We start from the raw sequence: 21,271 nt of genomic DNA, 5'->3' as shown, positions 1-21,271 counted from the left end.
TGATAGTTGTGCCAGACCCATGGGGATATTAAAAATCTCCTTTTGCAGATTTTTGAACTTCAAACATTTTCAGTTGAACGTTTCATTTTAAACACAAAGGGAGCCATTCTCAGCTAGCTAGGGACACCAAAATTCCCTGGGGCGCAAGAGAGCAGAGTTCTAATAAAGTATAAACCTGTTCTTTCCGTTTTGTTTTGTTTTTTGGGGGGGGGGGTGAGGACAGGAAAAGAGTGGCCCATTTATTATTTCCCCATTCTCATAAGCTCCGTGGTGAAGTCCAACTTAAGGGCAAGAAGGGTAATTTGTCAGTCATGACGAAAGTCAAGAGAAGATGGGTTACATTTTTAAAACAGAGCAGAAACTATTAGGATGACTGCCTTGCCAATAAATTCTGTCATCTGTGTCTCACTTTTTTCTGGTGTCACATCCATCTCTATTAAATTCTAAAACTGAGTGTTCAAGTGAAAGTGTCCAGTTCTGTATTTGGTCATTCAGATGAGTTCTTGGGCCATGTGTACACTACACTCCTCTGCCAGCATAGCTTTGTTATTGAGGGTGCAAAGAGATGTGATCCCCGAGAGTCATGATTATGCCAAAAGAAGCCCATAGTATAGATGCACTTATACTGGAAAAGCTGCGCTTTTACCAGCAAAGGCTGTTTCTCTCATGAGATGGTGATGGTTTCACTATACCAGTAGAAAACACAGCTTTGTCCCCATGAGTGGTGTTTTGCTGGTATAGTATACACCACCAGTAAGTGCCCCAAGTGTATACATGGCATTAGGCTTTGTCTACACTACAAGCCAGGGGTCTGATTCCCCTGTTCGCGTACACACACTCGTGCTAGGTTGAGGAGAGTTAGCGTGAGTATAAATAGCAGTGTAGCTGCGGTAGCACGGGTGGCAGCACCAGAGCTAGGCCGTGATGAGTACATACTCCCCTGTTTCGGGCAGGTTTGTACTCAGCCATGCCCCGGCTGCCACTACCCATGCTATTATGGCTTCACTGCCATGAATACTCACAAGCCAGCACACGCGCACACACGCACAAGCTATCAGGGAAATCACACCCATAGCTTGTAGCATAGCCGTAGCCTTTATGGTCTCCAGGTGCTGTTTTACAAGCAGATGTCCTACTATGATACCATGTAGATAGTTCTTGCTGCATTTTCCATTTCTCGTTCTTTTCTTTGACTGATCCCTCCTTTTTCTTATTCTCATTTCAGTCCTACCCCTGGCTCTTCCCTTGTTCCTTGCCCCACAAACCAACCAAGACTGAACCATTGGACTGCAACATCATACCTCCTTCTTAGTCACTCTAATTAGTAGTTTTTCCTTTAAAGTCGCTTTGCTGTACAAGCAGTTGGTCACTCACACTCCAGGAAGGAAGGCTACACATGGATCCTTCCAAATCCCACCTAGTCCATTTTGAGAGACAGAAAGGAGTTGCTAAAGAGAGAAGATTCTCCTAGGCCCTACCAGGTCACCATCTGACACAAGATCTCACAGAAGGGTCCAAAGAATATAATTTGTTGACTGTGATTAAGGTGAAACCAACAGATTGAAGTACTGTACCAGTTTTGATCTATACTTATCCTTCAGATGTCAGCAGAGCTTAAAGCTCTGCTTCACCTTTTCTATAAAAAAAAAAAACAAAAAACAAAAAAAACCCCACACTAAAACAAAAACCCAAAACGAAGCAGACTTGGACAACTTTTTCCCTACATTAACAGCCATCTCTGTATTTCATAAACAATATTTCTAATGAAAAATGAGAAATTTATTTTTAATAAGCAATTCTTTACAGCACAATATATAACATTTGCAGCAACTGCAGAAGATGCTTTAGAAAGTACCACCCACTTTAGGAGGCTAAATTCCATTGAATTTCAATGGGACCTAAGCACTTCAAAGTCTTGCCTAGGGTCTATTTGAAACTATTTACAAACAAAGCAAAAAAAAAAAATATATATATATACACACACACACATACACACCTCATTAAGGCCTTCTGCCTCACAGAATGTTTGAGAGAAGATAACACATGTCATTGTATCTTCTTTCTTTGTGAATAGTATGAAGTCTTTCCCTATTCGCATAGATCCACTATAGTAAAGATACAGAAGATGTCAATTACTCTCAAATAGCTTGTTGTCAGGATGTTAATTTACTTTAAGTAATACAGACAGAACATTTCATTAATTGGCCTGATGGCCCTGTTCTAGCATGTTCAAATTAAATTTCTACTCCTGGCAAAGGGAGTTTGGAACAAAGGAAAAAGCAGCTCTTGGGAAGAGGGAGAGCCTAAACCTTAAGGGACTCCGTTCCTCATCAAACCCTCCTCAGCCAAAATGAGGTAACCACATGTCATGTTGAAAGTGTGCACAAAACTAACAGAAAACTGTGGTTTTAGGCTGTTGGTTGCAAAACACATACATAGAGTCACACAGCTATGAAGAGCCATGGACCAGCGAACAACATATTTTAAAGGATCCACAGCACTGCTTAATGTTCCATCAAAGCAGCTGTACAGAGAGAGAAAAATTCATACCAAGGTTTAAGCAATCCTAGATGTGGTGGCAGGTCTCCACCAGCTGCTTTCTGCTAAGGTCTTTCTGTCAGCCAGCTACACCAAAACTGGGCTTCAGTGCCAGAGTAGCAGGTGGAAGTGCTTATCCAGAATATCCCCCAGGTAGTTTATTTTGGTGGGGATCCTTCAGCAACAACTACTGCTGCCTTTGCCCAATGGAACGAAGAGGTGGCAGTCTATCATCTGCCCTCCGTCAGAAGACTGATTCCTCCCTAGGACACGCAAGGCCAGGCTAGCACCAGGAGGTACCACTTTTGCCTCCTTGCACTAGCAAGAATCTGGCCTAAAAATGGATGGAATTCCTCCTAAAACTCTCCCTCCCTTCATAGGAAAAGAGAAAGCAGAGGGAAATATGGTGAATATATTCACATTTGAAATATACATTAGAAATAACTGGACAACTAGAACCATCAGGAGCTTCAGTATGCGCTACTAAGAACAATACTGAATTAAATATTGAGATGTGTTAGATGACCAAATAGAACGTTGATTTGTTTAGGATTATAGTCCATTGTTCCATTTAGTTTTTGAGTTAAGGATCATACTTTAAAAAAAATACTGAGGCAGAGACAATCAAGACACTAGGATTTAGAAAATACCCTTACGATTTAAGTCCATTGCCATAGTGTCCAATCATTCTTGAGAGAGATGTCCGCTTAGAAGACCTTCCAAAATAAATCAGATCAGTAGCTTCCTCTGCAATAGAATTTTATTGTTATTGTTAAAATATGCAAATAGGACACTCATTAGAAAACATCAGGACTTGAAAACTTAAAAAACCTGCATAGATTTTAAAATGAGAATTCACTTGTTTTGTGCTAAAGCACAAGATTTGTTGAGACCTTATGATGTGGGTTATTAGCTGTGGAGCAAGATATAAATCAGACAAGTTGTTTCCATGCTTGTCTGACTCAGTACAGAGGTAGCCAAACAAATGCTGTAATTGGATATCACTGCTGACAAAAAAGTAGCATACCAGATTCAGTGGACCAATGGTCTGATCATGTATAGCAAATCTTAATACTCCTTCCCTTCTTAACTCAAGAATGACAGTAGGTCTTGGAATTGTACATGCCACAATTAAATAATAAATATTGTGACAAAGCTCTGTCATTGCCTCCATGGGTCCCATGTTTCCTGGAGGATTTCACTAGCCTCAGAGACTCACCGTGACCCTCCACGTAACCCTTCTCTCTCTAGAGACAAGGATCACAGTCTACTGAGCCATTTCCATCATAAGCCAGGGAGGGAGGTGAGGAGAAGTTATCCTTCCTTGCACAGTCTCTGTTGTCTCCCAGTCTCAGTGATTAATCAGGGGATAAAAGTGGTGGTGGTGGGGGGGAACCCGGGTCCACCCTCTACTCCAGGCTCCAGCCCAGGGACCCTAATAGTATCAGCTATGGTAGCTGACCTTTTAGAAACATGACATGTGCAATTCCCTGGGCTACTTCCCCCACAGCAGCCCTCACTTCCTCAAGCTCCACTTCACTCTTACCTCAGGGCCTCCTTCCTTGTGCCTGATATGGTGTGTACTACTCAGCCTCTCCAACAGCTCAACTTCCTCCCACAGCTCCTGACAGGCACACCCACCTGACTAACTGGGAGGCTTTTAACTAGTTTCAGCCAGATCCTGATTGGCTTCAGGTGTCCCAATCAACCTAGCATTCTCCCTGCCTTCTGGAAAGTTCTTAATTGGCACCAGGTGTCTTAATTGACCTGGAGCAGCTGCCATTTCACTTATCCTGGTACCGGGGATTTGTTTAGCCTGGAGCTAATATATCTATCTCCCACTACTTTTCTATAGCCATCTGGCCTTGCCCCATCACAATCTTAAATATTATTTTGTATTTGTAGCTCATTTGATTGGATGAGCTAAGCATTTTAAAAACCAAGCATGAGTTGATCCTCAGCACATGAGGTAAGCACTGTGCTCATTTTAATAAGGAAACTGAAGCACCAGAAGTTATGTGACTTGCCCAAAATGATAAGATCTCTGGCCAAGTTACTGAAAGAGTAGCTAGGTTGTGATCCACATTCCTGTGCCACAAAATATTACCTCCCCATTTGCAGATGCTTTCTGCACAGTTTTTTTCTGCATAAGAAGGAAATCCACCAGTTGATAGCTGCAGTAGATATTGAATAGCTCTCTCCATTTGCAGTGAAAGTTGGCATGCCAAATGCCTTTCAAAGAATTAACTAACAAGGATGAATTCCAAGAACATCTGACATAGTCATTCTGGGAACACTTTCTTTACAGCATGTATCAACCTAAGCTGCAAGATCAAGACTCTCCATTATCTACTTGGGAGCAGCATGAAACTGCCATAATATCAATGATCTAAAATAGCTTGGTCAATAGAAGGCTGTTTAGATACTTAAAGGAAAATAAATTCACTCTTAAAAGAAGCAGGAGCAACACACTAGAAACCAGGTTTTAAACTACTAAGGACTCCACCAATGGCAATGTTCGAACAATGTTATTTTACAATGGTACCATGCTATTTTATCTGAAAAGTCTTGAGCTGGTAGTACCACGGTGTTGCATAGTACTATAGCATTACAATGCCCCCATGACTTTTGCAAAAATATGATGGCAAAACATACAGAATTACACCCAGCACTCCTTAAACCAATGTAAGGGCTATCATAAAGATCTTTTGTTAGAGTTCTAGGGAAATTGTCTATTTGGGACCACACACGAAAAATCCATTGTATACTGAGGTGAACATCTACTGATCCTCTTCTTATAAGCAATATGGCACCACTCAGATAAAGATTTATAATTAGGTAAAATAAATCATGTACACACTCATCTCTGCTGCTTCCTTTATCATTTCTATTCTTCCAGCTGTGATATTCGCACTTGACAACTGATTGAACCAAGGGAACAACGTTATTTACAAGTTCAGAGCAACAAGTCCTATTTTTATTTTGATTGCTGCCTGTGATGTACACTGAAGTGTGCCTTAAGTCAGGGATTCTCAACCTTTTCCCTTCTGAGACCAACTTAATATAAAAAACTGCAGGGCCCAACCAGGCTGTGCACTGGGCTTCAGCCCAGCCGGAGTGGAGGAGGAACCGGGCGGGGGCTCACGAACCCCTTGAAACTGGCTTCATTAAGTGACCATCCTAGGGAACAGCAAAGTACACTACTTGTTGGCTGGAAATATGGTGATATGTGGGAATGATTCTGATGTTACATTTTCATTGTACCCTTTATTCTGAACAATCCCAGAGGGTTGTTTTATTATTTTTATTAAAAAAAAAAAAGATGTAGGAACTCCTGTAATAAGCAAGGAATGCATCATCGAACATGTAAATACAGCAGTCTGACAAAAAATAGCAACACTTAACAGTTTAGGGCACAATGGGAAAAATACCACGTCCAATGCAAGCTGGAGAGGAAGTTCAGGGAGGCAACAAGTAATTATAACATGGTTTTAAATTTGGCTAGGACATCAGTGTTAAACTCCATACTTTTATGGGAGAGATCCTAACAACAAATGAATGCTTCACTTTGGTTGCTTGTTTGCAATCAGTGAATTAACTGGTAATACTGTGCCTGGATCTCTGACCATTTTCTGATATGTGGTTGGTGCTATGCTTTAAAAGCAGGGCAATTATATTTCTGTAATAATCCATATATTTTACTTAAATATATGGATACTTTTAAAATATATTTTATTTTCTTCTCCAAGAAAACTTACAGTCACTTTATGCACAGCTTAAAAAAAAAAAAACTCCAGGACTAATTTACTCTGCTAGCAAAAATACTAAAAAAAGTAAGTAAACTTGTAAATTAAGTTTGTGTATATATATGTATACTCATACACACACACACACACACGTATAAAATTTTAAATAATGTCTCTATATACTTAGTATTTTATTTATTTGCAGAATATTCCCTTGAACAACCAGTTAAGCATCTTTACAAGTAACTTACTAGGGGTCATGCCGCATCCGTCATCCAAAAAGCACAACATAAATCCCCCTGGCAGCTTGTCATTATCCACTGAAAAAAAGAGAAAAACCTGTTAGTAATAAATGTAGAAACTAATTTGCTGGTTAGGGGGATTGTGACCTAACAACCCCTCTAGTCACATCCTTCACACGACTGTAATAATCTTTGTACAATATATGTCTTGTGAGGTATCATATGAAAACTAATAACTGACTGATCATTAATATTCTTGTGTGCTGTATGCATGCGGTGTGTATTAAGAGTTATGGATATATGCTGGAATTATCACTAATGTGCATTTATGGCATGTCAGGGGGAATTGGTAAACAGATCTGCCCCAGACAAAGGAATATATATTTTATTCTCTGACTAGCCTGATTGTCAGGCAAAGATGACAAAGGTCCATTTTTATGTTTAGGTAAACAAAAATCTATTAAGATAACAAGTGGGGGAAGAAAGAGCATGGCGCTTCCTTCGCCACCAGACTCCATGTTGCCTTCCTCACAACTTGAATAAACTTTTGAGGGGTAACCCTCAGAAGAAATCATTTCAAATGTTCACTGGTGTATAAAGACATAGTTGATTCAATCGCTTATCAGTTTAGATTCAGACCCCTGACTGTATACAATATTATTGTATTATAAAAATGTATAAAGGGAAGTCTTTTCTGAAAGCTAATGACACCCTAGTAAGTAATATCATGGTGAAATGTATTATTATATGGGGAAATATGGATACTTCATAATATTATGCTTTAAAGTCTGTGGCCAAACAGGGAGAAGCAGGTTCCCTCCCAGACAGGAAAGAAGGCAGCTATTACCTGTATCCTATGTAAATTGAGTATTGTGGGATCAAAATAATGGATGCCCCACTTCCATACAGGGAATGAAGCCCACAGGAAGGAAAACACAGTGTGAGGTGCTCCTGCCTCTTGAAACACTAACTCAACTTAAGCAAGGACAGAAGCCATCTTTGGCATTCATCACTGCACAGACAAGGGAATAGAGTGCTTACAAGCTGAGAAAGATGGGTCCTTCCACCAAAGAGGGGGGCGGGGAGCTTGAAGTCTCTGGAAACTGAATATAGGTGAGAAGCCATCTTGGAAGAAAGGTTGTACCTTGCTAGATTAAGATTTAAATGCATGTTTTCACTTTTATTTGCTCGTACCCTCTAACTTTATTCCTTTTACTTGGCATCACTTAACTCATGCCCTACTGTTAAGAAATTTGTTTTATTTTTACTATAAACTAACTCAGTGCTGTGTTTAAATGGAATGGTGTATTTATCGCAGTTAAGTTTATAAACTGTGATGTGCTTTTGTGTTTTAGAGGAACAAAAAAACCTTATTTCTTTGAACTATCCAGAAAAGGGCTGGACATTATAGAGTACATGGTTTCAGGAAAAAATCAGGACTAGGAGTATGCTGGGGTCACCTTGCTGGCTGTGACCAAGGCTGGTGGAAGCCAGCATGAGGTACTGCTGACGTCAAAACTGCTGAATTAGGGCTGCCTATGACACGGACACTCAGGGTGTGACCTGCAGACTTGGAGGCTGGTTGTGAGTATCTCAGCTAGGAGCTATAGTAGCAAAGCATTGTAAGGCACAGGGTTGCAGGACAAGTGGTAACACAACCCCTCACTGGTCTGGATTGCCCGTCGATCCTCGTAACTGATACCCAAAGCTCGCAAGTCATTTTTCAGTAAAGAAGAGAAATGATAAAATGACAAACTGTTGTTTTACTATACTTCTAATTTTCTGTAATTTAAACTCAGTGGTTGGTAAGTATTAATATATTTTATTCTTTGTGTTCTAAGTTCTGAAAAAAGCAACTTGTCAAGACACCACTTTCCAACCTGACTTAACTAAAGAAAGAGACCTGTGCAAGTCTTGATGTCTCTTCAATATCTCAGCTGGAGGTCTCAGAGGCACGTAAAGTGAATGATGCAACTTGAAAAACAGGTAGAAACCAGCATGAGACATCTCAGCATCCCATAAGGGAAGCTATATGGTGGGAATCTGGATAGTGTGAAGCTCTTTGGGGCAAAGGGATTAGGCCAGCTCTACTCCAGCTTTCAGTGGGATTAGCTGGCCAAACAATATAAATGTCAAGTGAGAGTTCAGCTTTGCAAAATAGATGTTTCACCAGAATAAAATGAGAAAAAAAAGAGAGGAGAAACAGTGAATTTTTTTTAGCTACTTCTATATCTCCATTGAACAGCCCTGCTGAAAATACTAAAACCTGATTTTACAAGAAAGATGAAATACTTTTGCATTCCTTTGTTCATTGATGCCGGCAACAATACTCTTATGCATGCAGAAGCATTATACATTCTGTACCCCAGCCATTGAAAGCAATAGTTAAAGACAGTTAAACAAGCCTCCTAAAAGGCAACATCCATTTATTTGTGGGATGATTGCCCAAGGAAAACGGAAACCCCCATCACCTGATATTTCCAAAGCCAAATTTTCAACTACCATGATAGCGTGCAGACAGACACCTGCAACTAAGGAATCAGATGCAAACCAATGCCCTCTTGATATGCCTCTTGCTGACGACTGGCATCACCCCCTCTAACAATTTGTTTATGGCACTTACCAGTAAATATGTCCAGTCTGGTGGCTCCTGCATCTCTGAAAACAAGAGTACAAAATTACCTTCCTCTGACCACAGAGGGGAAAAAAAGGAGAATACGTTTGACTAATAAAGCTGGACCAATTCTTCACCAGGCTCATATGCTTGTATGTTTCCCCATCCCCTACTCTTCTTCTATTTTGTCTTTAGATTGTAAGTTCTTACAGGGAAAGATGGTCTCTTTTCTACATGTGTATAGCAGCACCCTTTGGCTGTACCAACACCATACGTCGAGTCATTGGAAAGACAGTAACAAGCCCTCTGCTAACAGTTACTGCTGAAGTATCTGAGACGTTACAGTAATCCATTACACTTAAAGCAATATTTATCTCATACTATACAGTGTGGTAACTTAGTAGAGGATAACATGTTACTGCCAGTGTTTGTAGACTTAAAATTATTAACTGGTAGTCAAGAAAATTATATCCATTTGAAACTGCAAATAAAAGTTAGATTCAAAGTGGAGAAAAGTCACTCCTCCCTTTAGAGCCCAATACTGCATTCTTTGCCTACCCAAATCTTTTGCCCCCAATGAGAGCTGAAGTAGTATAAGGAATCCAGAATTATGCCCTTACTTGCCTGCAAAGTTCCAGGAGCAGGTTGTTAGATTTCTCCTATAAAGAGAGATAGCTGTCTCCCCTGTCCCAGGTTACCATGCAAGACTGCAATGCTACTGACTCTTCCAAGGAAAACAAAGATCCCTGAACTCAAGCCTAAGCAAAAAGTTTTGGATTTCACTGTGAATAAGTCATCAACAGGACTGGGACAAAATCATTCCACAAAGAAGTGTAATTTTAATTTCAAAGCCATTTGTATCCATTTGTAGCAAGCTACACGGATACTGAAGGGCCCACAGCAGATGAAAATGGCCAAGAGCAACGACGCTCACGTGTCCTTCTCAAGCTTTATAGAATTCAGTTGTCTTTCAAAGTAAAAAAAAGCCTGAAGCAAGGCCTTAATGCAATATTTGTATTGTTTACTACAACCCTCCAGGAGACACGATGTTCCTTGGCCTTTACCCAAGCCATTTAGTTCACATACATATTGGAGAAAGCTGTCATGTCAGCAGCTGAGGTTGATACCAAAAGAGACAATAAGAGGATTAAGAAGTAGCAAGTTATAGACTGGAAGCTCTTCAAGAAGAAAGGAAGCCAAGAGTGCTAGTGAGGCATGGGGAAGGTCAGGAAGCTTAAACAAGTCAGGGACAGTTAAGAAAAAGCAATTAAATGTTCCTGATATTTATATACAACAATCATGATTCTCATATTACTATCCGTGATTTGTTTCAAACCCAAACACTCCAATGAAGGTAGGTCAGAGACTCAGAGCACCAGCTAATGGGATTCTTGGTGACATAACGTCTAGCATAGAAAAGAAGGCATGATCTGAAGATTAAGTGCCTTAAATGCTGATAGAAATAGGTGAGTAACTGACAAACTATTAACACCTCAGAGGTACTGATCTGGAAGAAATTCCACATTTCAGACCAAAATGGCTAATAATGGATTTTTAAAGAGAGTTAGTTTGGCATCAGAGTAACAGCCATGTTAGTCTGTATTTGCAAAAAGAAAAGGGAGTACTTGTGGCAGGAGAATGGGGTGGGAGGAGGTATTGTTTCATGGTCTCTGTGTATATAATGTCTTCTGCAGTTTCCACAGTATGCATCTGATGAAGTGAGCTGTAGCTCACGAAAGCTTATGCTCAAATAAATTGGTTAGTCTCTAAGGTGCCACAAGTACTCCTTTTCAGTTTGGCATCAAACACCCATTTCCTGTCAAAGTTACCTCCTCTTATCTGATCCTCTAATGAAGTGATACAGTTGAATTTGTCACAAATCTTTCGATAGCATCTCACTGATGGCAGAGATAAGATTCAAATTTCACTGCCGGGTCACGTAGGAGAATTATGCCAGTAAGAAACCAACTTTACAGGGATCAGAAGTCTGCAGCAGCAAAGGGAACAGACAAATATTGGCCAATAACTTTTCTGTACTGTTCCCAATATTCAGGTGCAATCCCGCTTTAATTACTTCACTGTTCTTAGCAATTGTCCCACATATAATCTTCAAGAGACTAGATGCAATGCAAAATATCCATGGAAAGTTAGTTTTTCTACAAGTACAGGAGAACTTGGTTAATCCTTCAACTCACATGCAAAATAAAATGGTCAACTCTATTTACTAGGAAGGATTTAATAGAGTTCCTAAGGCTTCATATTACTAAAAATACTAGAAACATTTATTAAATGCTATGGAGAATCATAAAGAACTAAAACTTACCTGCACTAGTCATGTCAATCAACCAAGCATATTTTGTGATGCGTCATTCCTTGCTTGTCATGTGCCTTTACCTAATGACTAGCTGGCAAAATTCATTCATCAGAAATATATCTCCCAAACTTTCATTTTAACTAGCAAAATTCTATTGCACAGTTTGAAAGGACATGTCAAGATTTTTCTGCCAGCCAAGATTTTTCTTTGTACTTCAAGAGTTATTCTTACTTGATTTAGCCTAATGAGTCTAATCAAGCAGCTATCTTTTCTATTTTAAAAATGATTCATAACAGAAACAGGGTCTGACATTCTAGTTCTTGCCACGTGGAGATAATAGGAAAACTGTGCATTGAAAACTGGTAGTAGTTAAACAGAACTGAACCGGTAGCACACTGAAGACCTAGCATTATCCTGGGAGCTATTTTATTTTTAGCTAAAATCAAAGTTACTAAATTAAAGAAAAGTTTAAAAATTCAATTTCTCCATGTTTGAGTATTTTGGCACAAACTACAAAAACCAGCTTTGCATTATGAAATACTTTCCCAGTTAGTGAGTCATGCACAGTGTGAATAATCATTTTGCGTATTTTGAAAGAGTTAGACATATTTAAAACAACTAAACTCTTAAAACGAAGCTGTATGTGTGCACAATAAAAATGTTTTAGTCAGCTGACACTTTGGGGTCCCTACAGCGAGCAAAACTACAGCCAATCACAAGTATCTCCTCAGAGTGTGTTGGACAGCCACTCCCAAGACCTGAGGTCAGTCAACATTAACTGGCAGATGTGCCCCAGGGGATAGGGCATATTGGAAACACTCTATATTATGAGAAGGGGGAGCATGAAGTAAAGAAAAAGGGGAAGCGGTACAAAGAAAGCAGATGAATGGGTACAGAAATGCCTGAAATGCCGCATCTGTGCCGCTGTCCACACTAGACATGCTCCAGTTGTGGTGCTGTCACGCTTCGGTGTAGACATTAACTGCAGTGACGGAAGGGACTCGCCCATCGGTCTAGTTAATCCACCATCCCAAAGGGGTGGTAGCTAGGTCAACAGGAGACTTCTTCCATCAAGCCTAGCACGGTCAACTCAAGGGGGTAAGCCGCTTAACTACATCATTCAGGGGTGTGGGTTTGTCACACCCCTGAGCGATACAGCTGTCAATTTAACTTTTGAGTATAGACCTGGCCTCAGCATATGTAACACCACCCCAGCATTAACCCACTTGAGAGAGAACACGTATGCAGTGAGGCCTACACAACAGGCCTGCAGTCAAATCCTCTTTAACACACCTAAGTCTGAACTTACTTGTTTTTGTCACCTTATATGCAGTCTTTGCACCCAAGCTGTCAAACATTGAGCATAGCGTTTGCTACTCTGAAGAGTAAGCATCACACTTAGTTTTCAGAATCAGGCCTTTTATGATTACATGCAATTATTAAGGTTACCACGATTTGCTAGTGAGACATACTGTAGGCCTGATATTTGAGGGACCAGCCTTACGAAATGCTCAGTGACCTCAAATTCCAGTGAGGGCACCCGGCCTCTCAGGATCAGTGCTTTAAAATGCTTCACAACTTCAATTAATGAAGAACAATTAAAACTGAAGTAGGACAAGTACTGTTTCACTGGGATCATGTTCCACGGTACACTTGTATGTAATTTAGGCCATGTCTACGATACAGCACTGACACTAGGAGGCTATTCTGAGATAGACATACTGGAAAAATATTTGTAGCACAAGGTGTCAGGCAATCCTGAAAATGACTTTATCACTTCCACATGTGGAAACATTTTCCCACCTCTCACTGGCAGAGTCAGCCTTGCTAAACATTTAAACCCATAAATAATAGAACTTGGGTCCTACAAGCATAATATTTACCGGGCGTTGTCAATCAGTTCAGCAATCGCTCCAAAGAGAAAGTCATGAGTGGTGCTAAAATAAAGGTAAAAGTTGGTTAAAACCTACAAGCAACTGGTAATACCAAATCAAGCATCTGTGTATTATGGAATCTACATAAGGAATACGTTCAGTTCCTGAAACACATGAAATTGTATGAAAGCAGATTTTAAGTTGAGATTCAAATACACACATACTATTGTGAAGGTTAGTGGTAAAGATTTCTAAAAACTGAATATGCAGGCAGAATGTGTTGGTCACTCTGCACTTTAACCTGTTGTGTATATTGCATTCTCTAATTATGTGTGTTACATCATAACATTTTCACTACCCTAGTGGTGAAGCAGTTAAAAGAGCTTGTTTTCTGTTAGGATATAAGCAGAAAAAAAAAAAAAAGTACACTATTGATTTTTTTTAAAGTTGGTAGAAAAAGCTAATTTAATTTTGTGGCACTGGCAAGTAGCGATACAAGCTCCCTGGGATGCTATGACCTATTAAAACTATATAGACATCAATATTCTTGAGCCTAGTTCTGGTCTCACAACAGTGTCTCTCCATTTTCTATTCTATCTCCTCCAGGACTTAGGATTCAATTTCATATTTTCAGAGAGTTCAAGGTCAGCACAGACCACTAGATCATCTAGGCCAATGGATTTCAACCTATGGTCTGCAGACCCCTGGGGGTGGGGTGTAGACTATATCTAAGATTCCCAAAGGAGTCCGCACCTCCATTCAAAAATTTTTAGGGACCCACCAATGAAAAAAAGGATGAAAACACTGATTTAGGCTGACTTCCTGTATATCACAGACCATTAAATTACACCACATATCCCACACTGAGCCCAATAACTTTAGTTAAACTAAGCACTTTAGTCCTCAAGCATCTGAACTGTTCTGTGCCATAAGTAGAGAACAGGAGAGACTGGGGCGCTACCTACGCCAAAGACCCCTGCAATGACAAGGAACTGATTAGATAAGATATGTCTAGATGATCCCAACAGCAATCTATTCCCCTTGCTGCAGAGGAAGGTGAAAACCTCCAAGGTCCTTACCAATGTGACCCATAGATAGCAATCAGTCAGACCCTGATCATGTGATCAAGATCTACCACCCAGACATCGAATACACAGGATTCCTTGTACCAGCTCAGGAGCACTAGACCCATTCATGGTCCTATCTCCAGCTGTGGCCAATCTGTGCATCTGCCACCCCTCCTGCCCCAACAATACATCTGGCCAATTGTGCATCCGGGGATAAAAACGTGCACATAAGGATCAATTCATCCCATATTCAGCAACAGCAGGTGATTTAAGCTACAGAAGCTGGAGGATGGGAGCCAGATTAACAGAATGCCACCGCCTTTGATTGACTCAAAGGCAGGTGGCATTCTCCACAGAATTAGGGATTTAGCTCAACTGTGTCAATTACAACTGTGCTGTAAATCACACCAACAGCTGATAATGCCCACTGCTGCCTACAAGAATACTAATGGTGCTGTTCATGGTGCTCTAGTAACGGAACTTGTCAGACTTTTCATTTTAACACTGTATTTTCAAGTTTTATTATAGGGAAATATATGTATAAGAGAGACATTTTAGGTTAAAGCTTGTCCTCAAAATTCTATACTCCCAATGAAGAACTTTTGGCAGAGCATTATTCTAACTTTAAAAGAGCATCTGAAATTCAAGTATTGTTTATTTGTACATCTCAAACTTCTGAGCTACAAAAATGAAACATGACAGCAACACCAGAAACTCTTGACAGAGGGTTTAAACTCTGCTCTTTCATGTAAGGAACAACACCCTTCAATTCCCACCCAAAAGGTTATTTAAGTGGTAATAAAAATAATTACTTCTTGTTCTAACTAAACTACTTTTACTTTGCACACATATTCCAGCAACTGTGCAGCCACACCAGTGCAATCAGTAACGTAAGTGCTCAACTAGACAGAGCCCAAGCCCTTTTAGAAAGAGAGTTTTTTAAGCCACGTGAGCACTATGTACAACAGCGCTTATGTCATTGTTGGCACAAAGGCGGGAAAAATGTGTGTAGCATTTTCTAGTGAAGATGCAGCCTGGGACACCAATAGGCCACTCTTACTTAACCCATTCAAGAGTGTACTAGAAAAGACTAGCTGCCAGTGTGTAACACTGTTGCCTATGTCTCAGCAAGATTAGAAGACAATAGTTAAGACAACAGCAGCCCGTCTACACTAGTTCGTGACCTGTGCTGATTCCGTCTCCTGCAGGCAGCGGCGATGGCTGCAACTGCCACTAGAGCTGCAGTGGTGGTGCAGTCGTGGGAGACAAAATACGCAGGAAAAGAAAGCACCTCAGACAGGAACACATCACAGGCTTCTTAACATTTTCCAGATTTCTTCAGCTTTTTGTGCAGAAAGACCAGCTAACTTTTCCTCCTCACAACCAACTTTTATTGAACTCTGAAAGCTACAGCCAAATGGACTGAGCATAGCCCTGGGAGTCAGAGGGGTATAGTTCTGTTACTAATTTAACTATGAAATTGATGTATGCCCCTTGGACAAGTCATTCAATCCAAATTACTTTAAATGCTTGCTATTTGCGGGTGCTTAGATGCTGGCAACTCCCCTTGCCTTCAGCTACTGATGCTGGAAGCTTCAGGAAAAGAACAAACCTGCACCCCGGCGCAGAGAATTAAGTACCCAGAAGTAGCAAGTGTTTTTGAAAATATACGCTTTAACCCTCGTGCCTCGGTTTCCCTACCTGAGAAATGACATACCTACCCTTTTAAAGCTCTTTGAGATCAACAGATGCAAGCGCTTTAAAAGCAGTCGTTAACAGACTTGGTGGAGCCAGTAGAAGTCTATTTTAAAAGACCTTCCCTATGTTGTTGAAAGGGAATTGCCAGCGCTTGGGTAGGAACTGTTTTTTTCAACAACAGATGGAAAGGTCCCCTTGGAAAGCGAGATGGACCGGGTAAGGGGCTTGGGCCGGAGGGGGAGTGGGGCGGGTTGAGTATTATCCTGCTAAGGAGAATAGACCCTTTATTTGGGAGGGAAGCGTGTGTATGGCTCAGCAGCCCAAGCACACACCGAGGGGTGGCGGCGATACGGCCCCTTTCCGCTGCCTGAGCCTGGAAGCACAAGGCATACGCACCCACCCCGCTACCCAGCTGCTCGTGCCGTCTGCCACTGCTGCTGCCCCCAGCGCCGCGGTCTTCCCACCCGCAGTGCCCCACGCTGCGGTGACCAGGGCGGGGGCGGGCACAGCGGGAGCCGCACACTCGCCGCGAAGAGCCACTCACGAGTTAGCGTGGAGATAGTCCAGCCTCAGCTCCGCCCGGCGCAGAGCCCCGTAGCGCCCGCCCGCGGCCATCGCCGACCGAGCCCGCGCGGGTGGGACAGGCCGCCCCCCAGCGGCCGCACGGGGCTGGGAGCGGGCGCTCGGGGCGGTGCCTTTGGTGCGCGGGAGGCGGCCCCTGGCGGCGGCAGCGCGCAACGCACCGGCAGCGCCTGCGCGGGGGCGAAGGGAGCGGAGCGTTCTGCTCCCCTGGGGCAGGAGCCCGGGCCGAGCCGCGTTCTGCAAGCCAGAGACCAGCCAATTGCAATAGGAAAGGGGAAATCCTCTGCTAAAGAGAGAGGGCGGAGCTGAACTCCACGCACACGCTTAGGGAGAGTGGGGGAGCTAATAAGGGGCAGGGGATGACCCAGGCAAACTGCCTCCCATGGGCACCTACAGAACCCCACAGGACCCACTGCCTCAGCCCTTGCATCCCCCTAACCCCCCAGAACCCTGCACGTCCCACCTCTCTCAGGCACCCACCAGCCTGCCTCCTGCAGCCCCAAACATCCTACAAAAGGCTTTTTTTCCCGCTCTCCTGGGGGTAAAAGCTCACCTTACATGATTACTCTGGTTACAGTGTGTATGGTAACGCCCATTGTTTCATGTTCTCCGTGTATATGAATCTCCCCACTGTATTTTCCACTGAATGCATGCGATGAAGTGAGCTGTAGCTCACGAAAGCTTATGCTCAAATAAATTTGTTAGTCTCTAAGGTGTCACAAGTCCTTCTCTTCTTCTCCCCTTAGTCCCTTGCATCCTTCCAGAACCCATCAGCCCTCCTCAGGCATTGATCACTCCCCGTCCTTTTACAGAGCCCCTGGCACCACCCATAACATACTCTCCTACACAAAGCCTCTGGCCCATCCTTCAGTCATGCAGCACTCATAATGCTGCCACAGAACCTCTTTTTTCAGCCCCACTCGCAGTTAATCTAGAATGTTTCAGCCTTAAATCTTGTCACAGTATATTTAAAAGGAGAAATTGTTTGCAGTAGAACAGTCAGAATTGTCCTTGTAAATAAAAGGACCTATCTTTTCATCCATGCAGAAGGAAGAAAAACCCTGTATTTATTTTATTTAACATTCAATTTAATGTTTTTAAAATGCCAAGGAACTGCTTCAGTAGCTTTTCTAAGGTTTATCACATCTGTCAAAGTAATTTTTCTTTTTAGCTTTATATTTTTGGATTTTTATTTCAAATGGCATAACAACATTCAAAAGTAGGGCATTTCAAACAGATTTCACAACAATTTGAATAAAACCAATATTGAAGAATTCCGGGTCATAGTGGTGTAGTTCATATGTTACCCATGTGTTCCAAAAAGTAAGAAAAAGAAACAAGGAGAGAGGAAGTCTTTCATTAAAACATGTTCTTGCCAACAATTCTGTGAAGCTTTACCAAACAGTCTGTGAGGCTTTACCAAACAGCAAAACAATGCAATCCAATGCACTTAAGATTTGTTGTTGATTATACTTCTGCTGTTTATGCAAATATGAAGGGACTACTCCTGTTGAAGTCAGTGACTTCAATAGCAGTGGAGTCATGCATAAAACCTAGAAAGTAGCATGGAGGTGGGGTGTCTTTGTACCAAGTGATGATGGTGACCAACAGAAAACAAATCACCGAATTGACCACATGGGCTAAGTGATTTGTTTGTGCCATGGGGACTTATTTTGGCCACTGTTCTCTCTAAGCTGTGCGAGTGTGCGTGCATACACAGATCCTAAACCCCACACACACGGCGAAACACCGTGCACACAAAAATTTGCACAGAAGCACAATTTGCACAGAAGAAATTTTTTGCACACACGGCCTGTCAAAAATTAGAGGGAACATTGATCATGGCAATTGGCAATGCTGTTCAAGTATATTATGGCATTGACAAAAGGAGACATATTGTACAAATTTTCACATAGGGCTGAAGAGCGAGCCTGCCCTTCACTTACTCCACAGGGGAAGCTCCTGTCCTGTGGGGCTGGGCCCAGCTCCCCACTTTGCACATTTTGTCATGGCACAAGGGGTCATATGGCACTGTGACCCCATATGCCATGTTACAATGCCACTCACTCAAATCTGGCATGGTGACCCCATGCACCAGGTTGCAACGCCCAGAGTGGGGAGATGGGCCCAGCTTCATGGGATAGGAGCCACGGCTGTGGGATAAGTGCAGGCTGGCATCGCTCTCCAGCCCACCACCAGTCTCTCCCACTGCTTAGCTATACACAGAGCACAGGATATAACAGGGATCGGCAATCTTCGGCACACGGCCCACCAGGGTAAGCCCCCTGGCACGCCAGGCTGGTTTGTTTACCTGCTGCATCCGCAGGTTCGGTGGACTGTGGCTCCCATTGGCCGCGGTTCACCACTCCAGGCCAATGGGGGCTGCGGGAAGGGCGGCCAGCATATCCCTCAGCCCACGCCGCTTCCCGCAGCCCCCATTGCCCTGGAGTAGCAAACCGCGGCCAGTGGGAGCTAAGATTAGCTGAACCTGCGGATGCAGCAGGTAAACAAACCGGCCCAGCCTGCCAGGGGCTTACCCTGGCAGGCTGCATGCCAAAGGTTGCCGATCCCTGGGATCTAAGGTTGCTGCCCCAAGGATCTTACAATCTTGTGATCAGAAGTAAACAGAGACACATAAAGGGCAGCTGACTGTTACACCCCCACCCCTTCACCTCATTTGAAGAGGATTCATAAAAGTGGAAAGCGCTGTGGGCACAGAAGAGGAAGCTCAAAGCATGGAGGTGATATAAGCATCTCAGGATAGCAAGAACTTTGAGCTGCGGTTTAGTGGGTGGAGCACTGTTGGCAAAAAACACAAAGCTCCTGCTGCCAACGACTTCAGTGTTTTTTAAATTGCTTTGAAGATGAAAATTGCTACTATAATATATATAAAACCCCAAGGATTATTAATGTACTTAATGTCAAGAACCTGTCTCACTTGAAATTCTATTTCTAGTCCAGCCTGAAGCAAGTCTACTTGACAAGATGTGAAAAAAATTCTGCCAGCACCCAACAACACATCCAGTGCTAAGGCTCTCAAAGTTAACACCATTTCAATCAATCCATTGTTAGTAATGTTGGAAATTTTTTTCACAGGTTTCCCCGGTGTAGACAAGGGATTCAAAGTGGAATTTGAAGATTTCAAGTGGAATCTACAGGTATCTCCAAGTTCAGGGCAAGATTCTGCAATGTGCTGGGTGCTCTGTTGGCACTGAATCCCCAATTGGTGTCAACATGCCCCTTTTAAGTCAGTGGCAAAGCAGCACCCCACTTCAATTGTGCAGGAGGGCACACAACACGTCACAAGACCAAGCTCTCAAAACTAATTTTAAAAAAGGGTGGGTAACTCTAACATTGCTGTAGTATGCTGCGAGCCCCACAATGTGGATTTTTATTTTATTCTCTTCTTGTACAATTTGATATTGGATCCTATTTATTTGAATGCTTAAACAGTGATTGGAAATGTGGGTTTGTTGAAAAAGGGGAAAATAAAACAAACAGGTCATTAGTGTGGGGCATTTATTGGGATTGCATATACCTGGCTGTTTACAGTACAAACTGGACAGTCTGCCTGAGCCAAATGACTATTGATTTTCCTGTTGAGGCGCTCCAACTCTTCAATTCACAGCAGCAGAATCTGAACATGAAAACAAAAGATAAAGTCAATTTTCATTTAGAAGATGGATTAGCATCAAACATTCATTTTCATTCTTATGGGTCATGTTTTCCAAACATGCTCAGCGACTTGGGGTGTTTCAAATATTCAGTGCCCAAATGGGAACATCTTAAAAGTGCTAAAATTTAGGGTGTGGAGTGCCCACCCCAAGCAGGCCCTTTAAAGATTCAAGCTTTAACAACCCTTCCAATGCACTCACATAAAATAGTTATTTGATTTATTCCTTTTATGCACCATCCATATATTGCTTATTTTCCTGATGGTAAGCACCGATGGGTAGGGAGTGACTTATTTGTATTTGCACAGTGCTGCCCCCCACATCCAGATTGGGGCCTCTGGTTGCTACTCTAACAAATCAACACAACATTACATGGTGCATTTTTACCCCCACTATTCTCTTGGCGTTTCCTGGTTCCACAAATGAGTGAGTAGTGCCCTTTAATTAGTAGTTCATCCTCATGAGCACTGTTTGTTCTTTTTACATTTTAGTTTAATTTATAGTAATTATAGTTGGTTTTAAATGCTAATAAGAACTGAACTTGATGTGCCTCTCTGGTTTCCACACTGCAGCAGTCTTTGTGCTGCGTCCCCTCCTTTCAACAATGAATGTGGGCTGCTGTAGTGTAGAAGATGGACAGAGTGTAAAATTAAGCTGATCTTAAAAGAACAGCTGTCTCCTCAGTGCATGTCTCTAGAGCCCTTAACTGCCGAAGGAAGACTAAGCTCCTCAGTTATAAGAAAAGGAGTACTTGTGGCACCTTAGAGACTAACCAATTTATTTGAGCATAAGCTTTCGTGAGCTACAGCTCACTTTATCGGATGCATACTGTGGAAAGTGTAGATCTTATTATATACACACAAAAAGCATGAAAAAATACCTCCTCCCACCCCACTCTCCTGCTGGTAATAGCTTATCTAAA

At 42.1% G+C, this 21,271-nt stretch overlaps 1 protein-coding gene across 1 annotated transcript in view; it reads right to left on the bottom strand.

Annotated features, from left to right (window-relative positions):
* Positions 1-16,708, bottom strand: part of MORC1 (MORC family CW-type zinc finger 1) — a 94,964-nt gene extending 78,256 nt beyond the window's left edge. Inside the window, exons 1-6 of the mRNA XM_077817282.1 lie at positions 16,638-16,708; positions 13,338-13,391; positions 9,150-9,184; positions 6,536-6,604; positions 3,195-3,285; positions 1,997-2,105 (exon numbers count right to left, since the gene is read on the bottom strand). Coding sequence (XP_077673408.1) covers positions 1,997-2,105; positions 3,195-3,285; positions 6,536-6,604; positions 9,150-9,184; positions 13,338-13,391; positions 16,638-16,708 — 429 coding nt within the window. The remainder of the gene's footprint in view (positions 1-1,996; positions 2,106-3,194; positions 3,286-6,535; positions 6,605-9,149; positions 9,185-13,337; positions 13,392-16,637) is intronic.
* Between the last annotated feature and the right edge of the window lie 4,563 nt (positions 16,709-21,271).

Source organism: Eretmochelys imbricata, chromosome 1, assembly GCF_965152235.1.
Source record: "Eretmochelys imbricata isolate rEreImb1 chromosome 1, rEreImb1.hap1, whole genome shotgun sequence".
Lineage (NCBI taxonomy): Eukaryota > Metazoa > Chordata > Testudines > Cheloniidae > Eretmochelys > Eretmochelys imbricata.
Note: the sequence above shows the minus strand (reverse complement) of the source record. Positions and strands in the feature narration are given on the sequence as shown.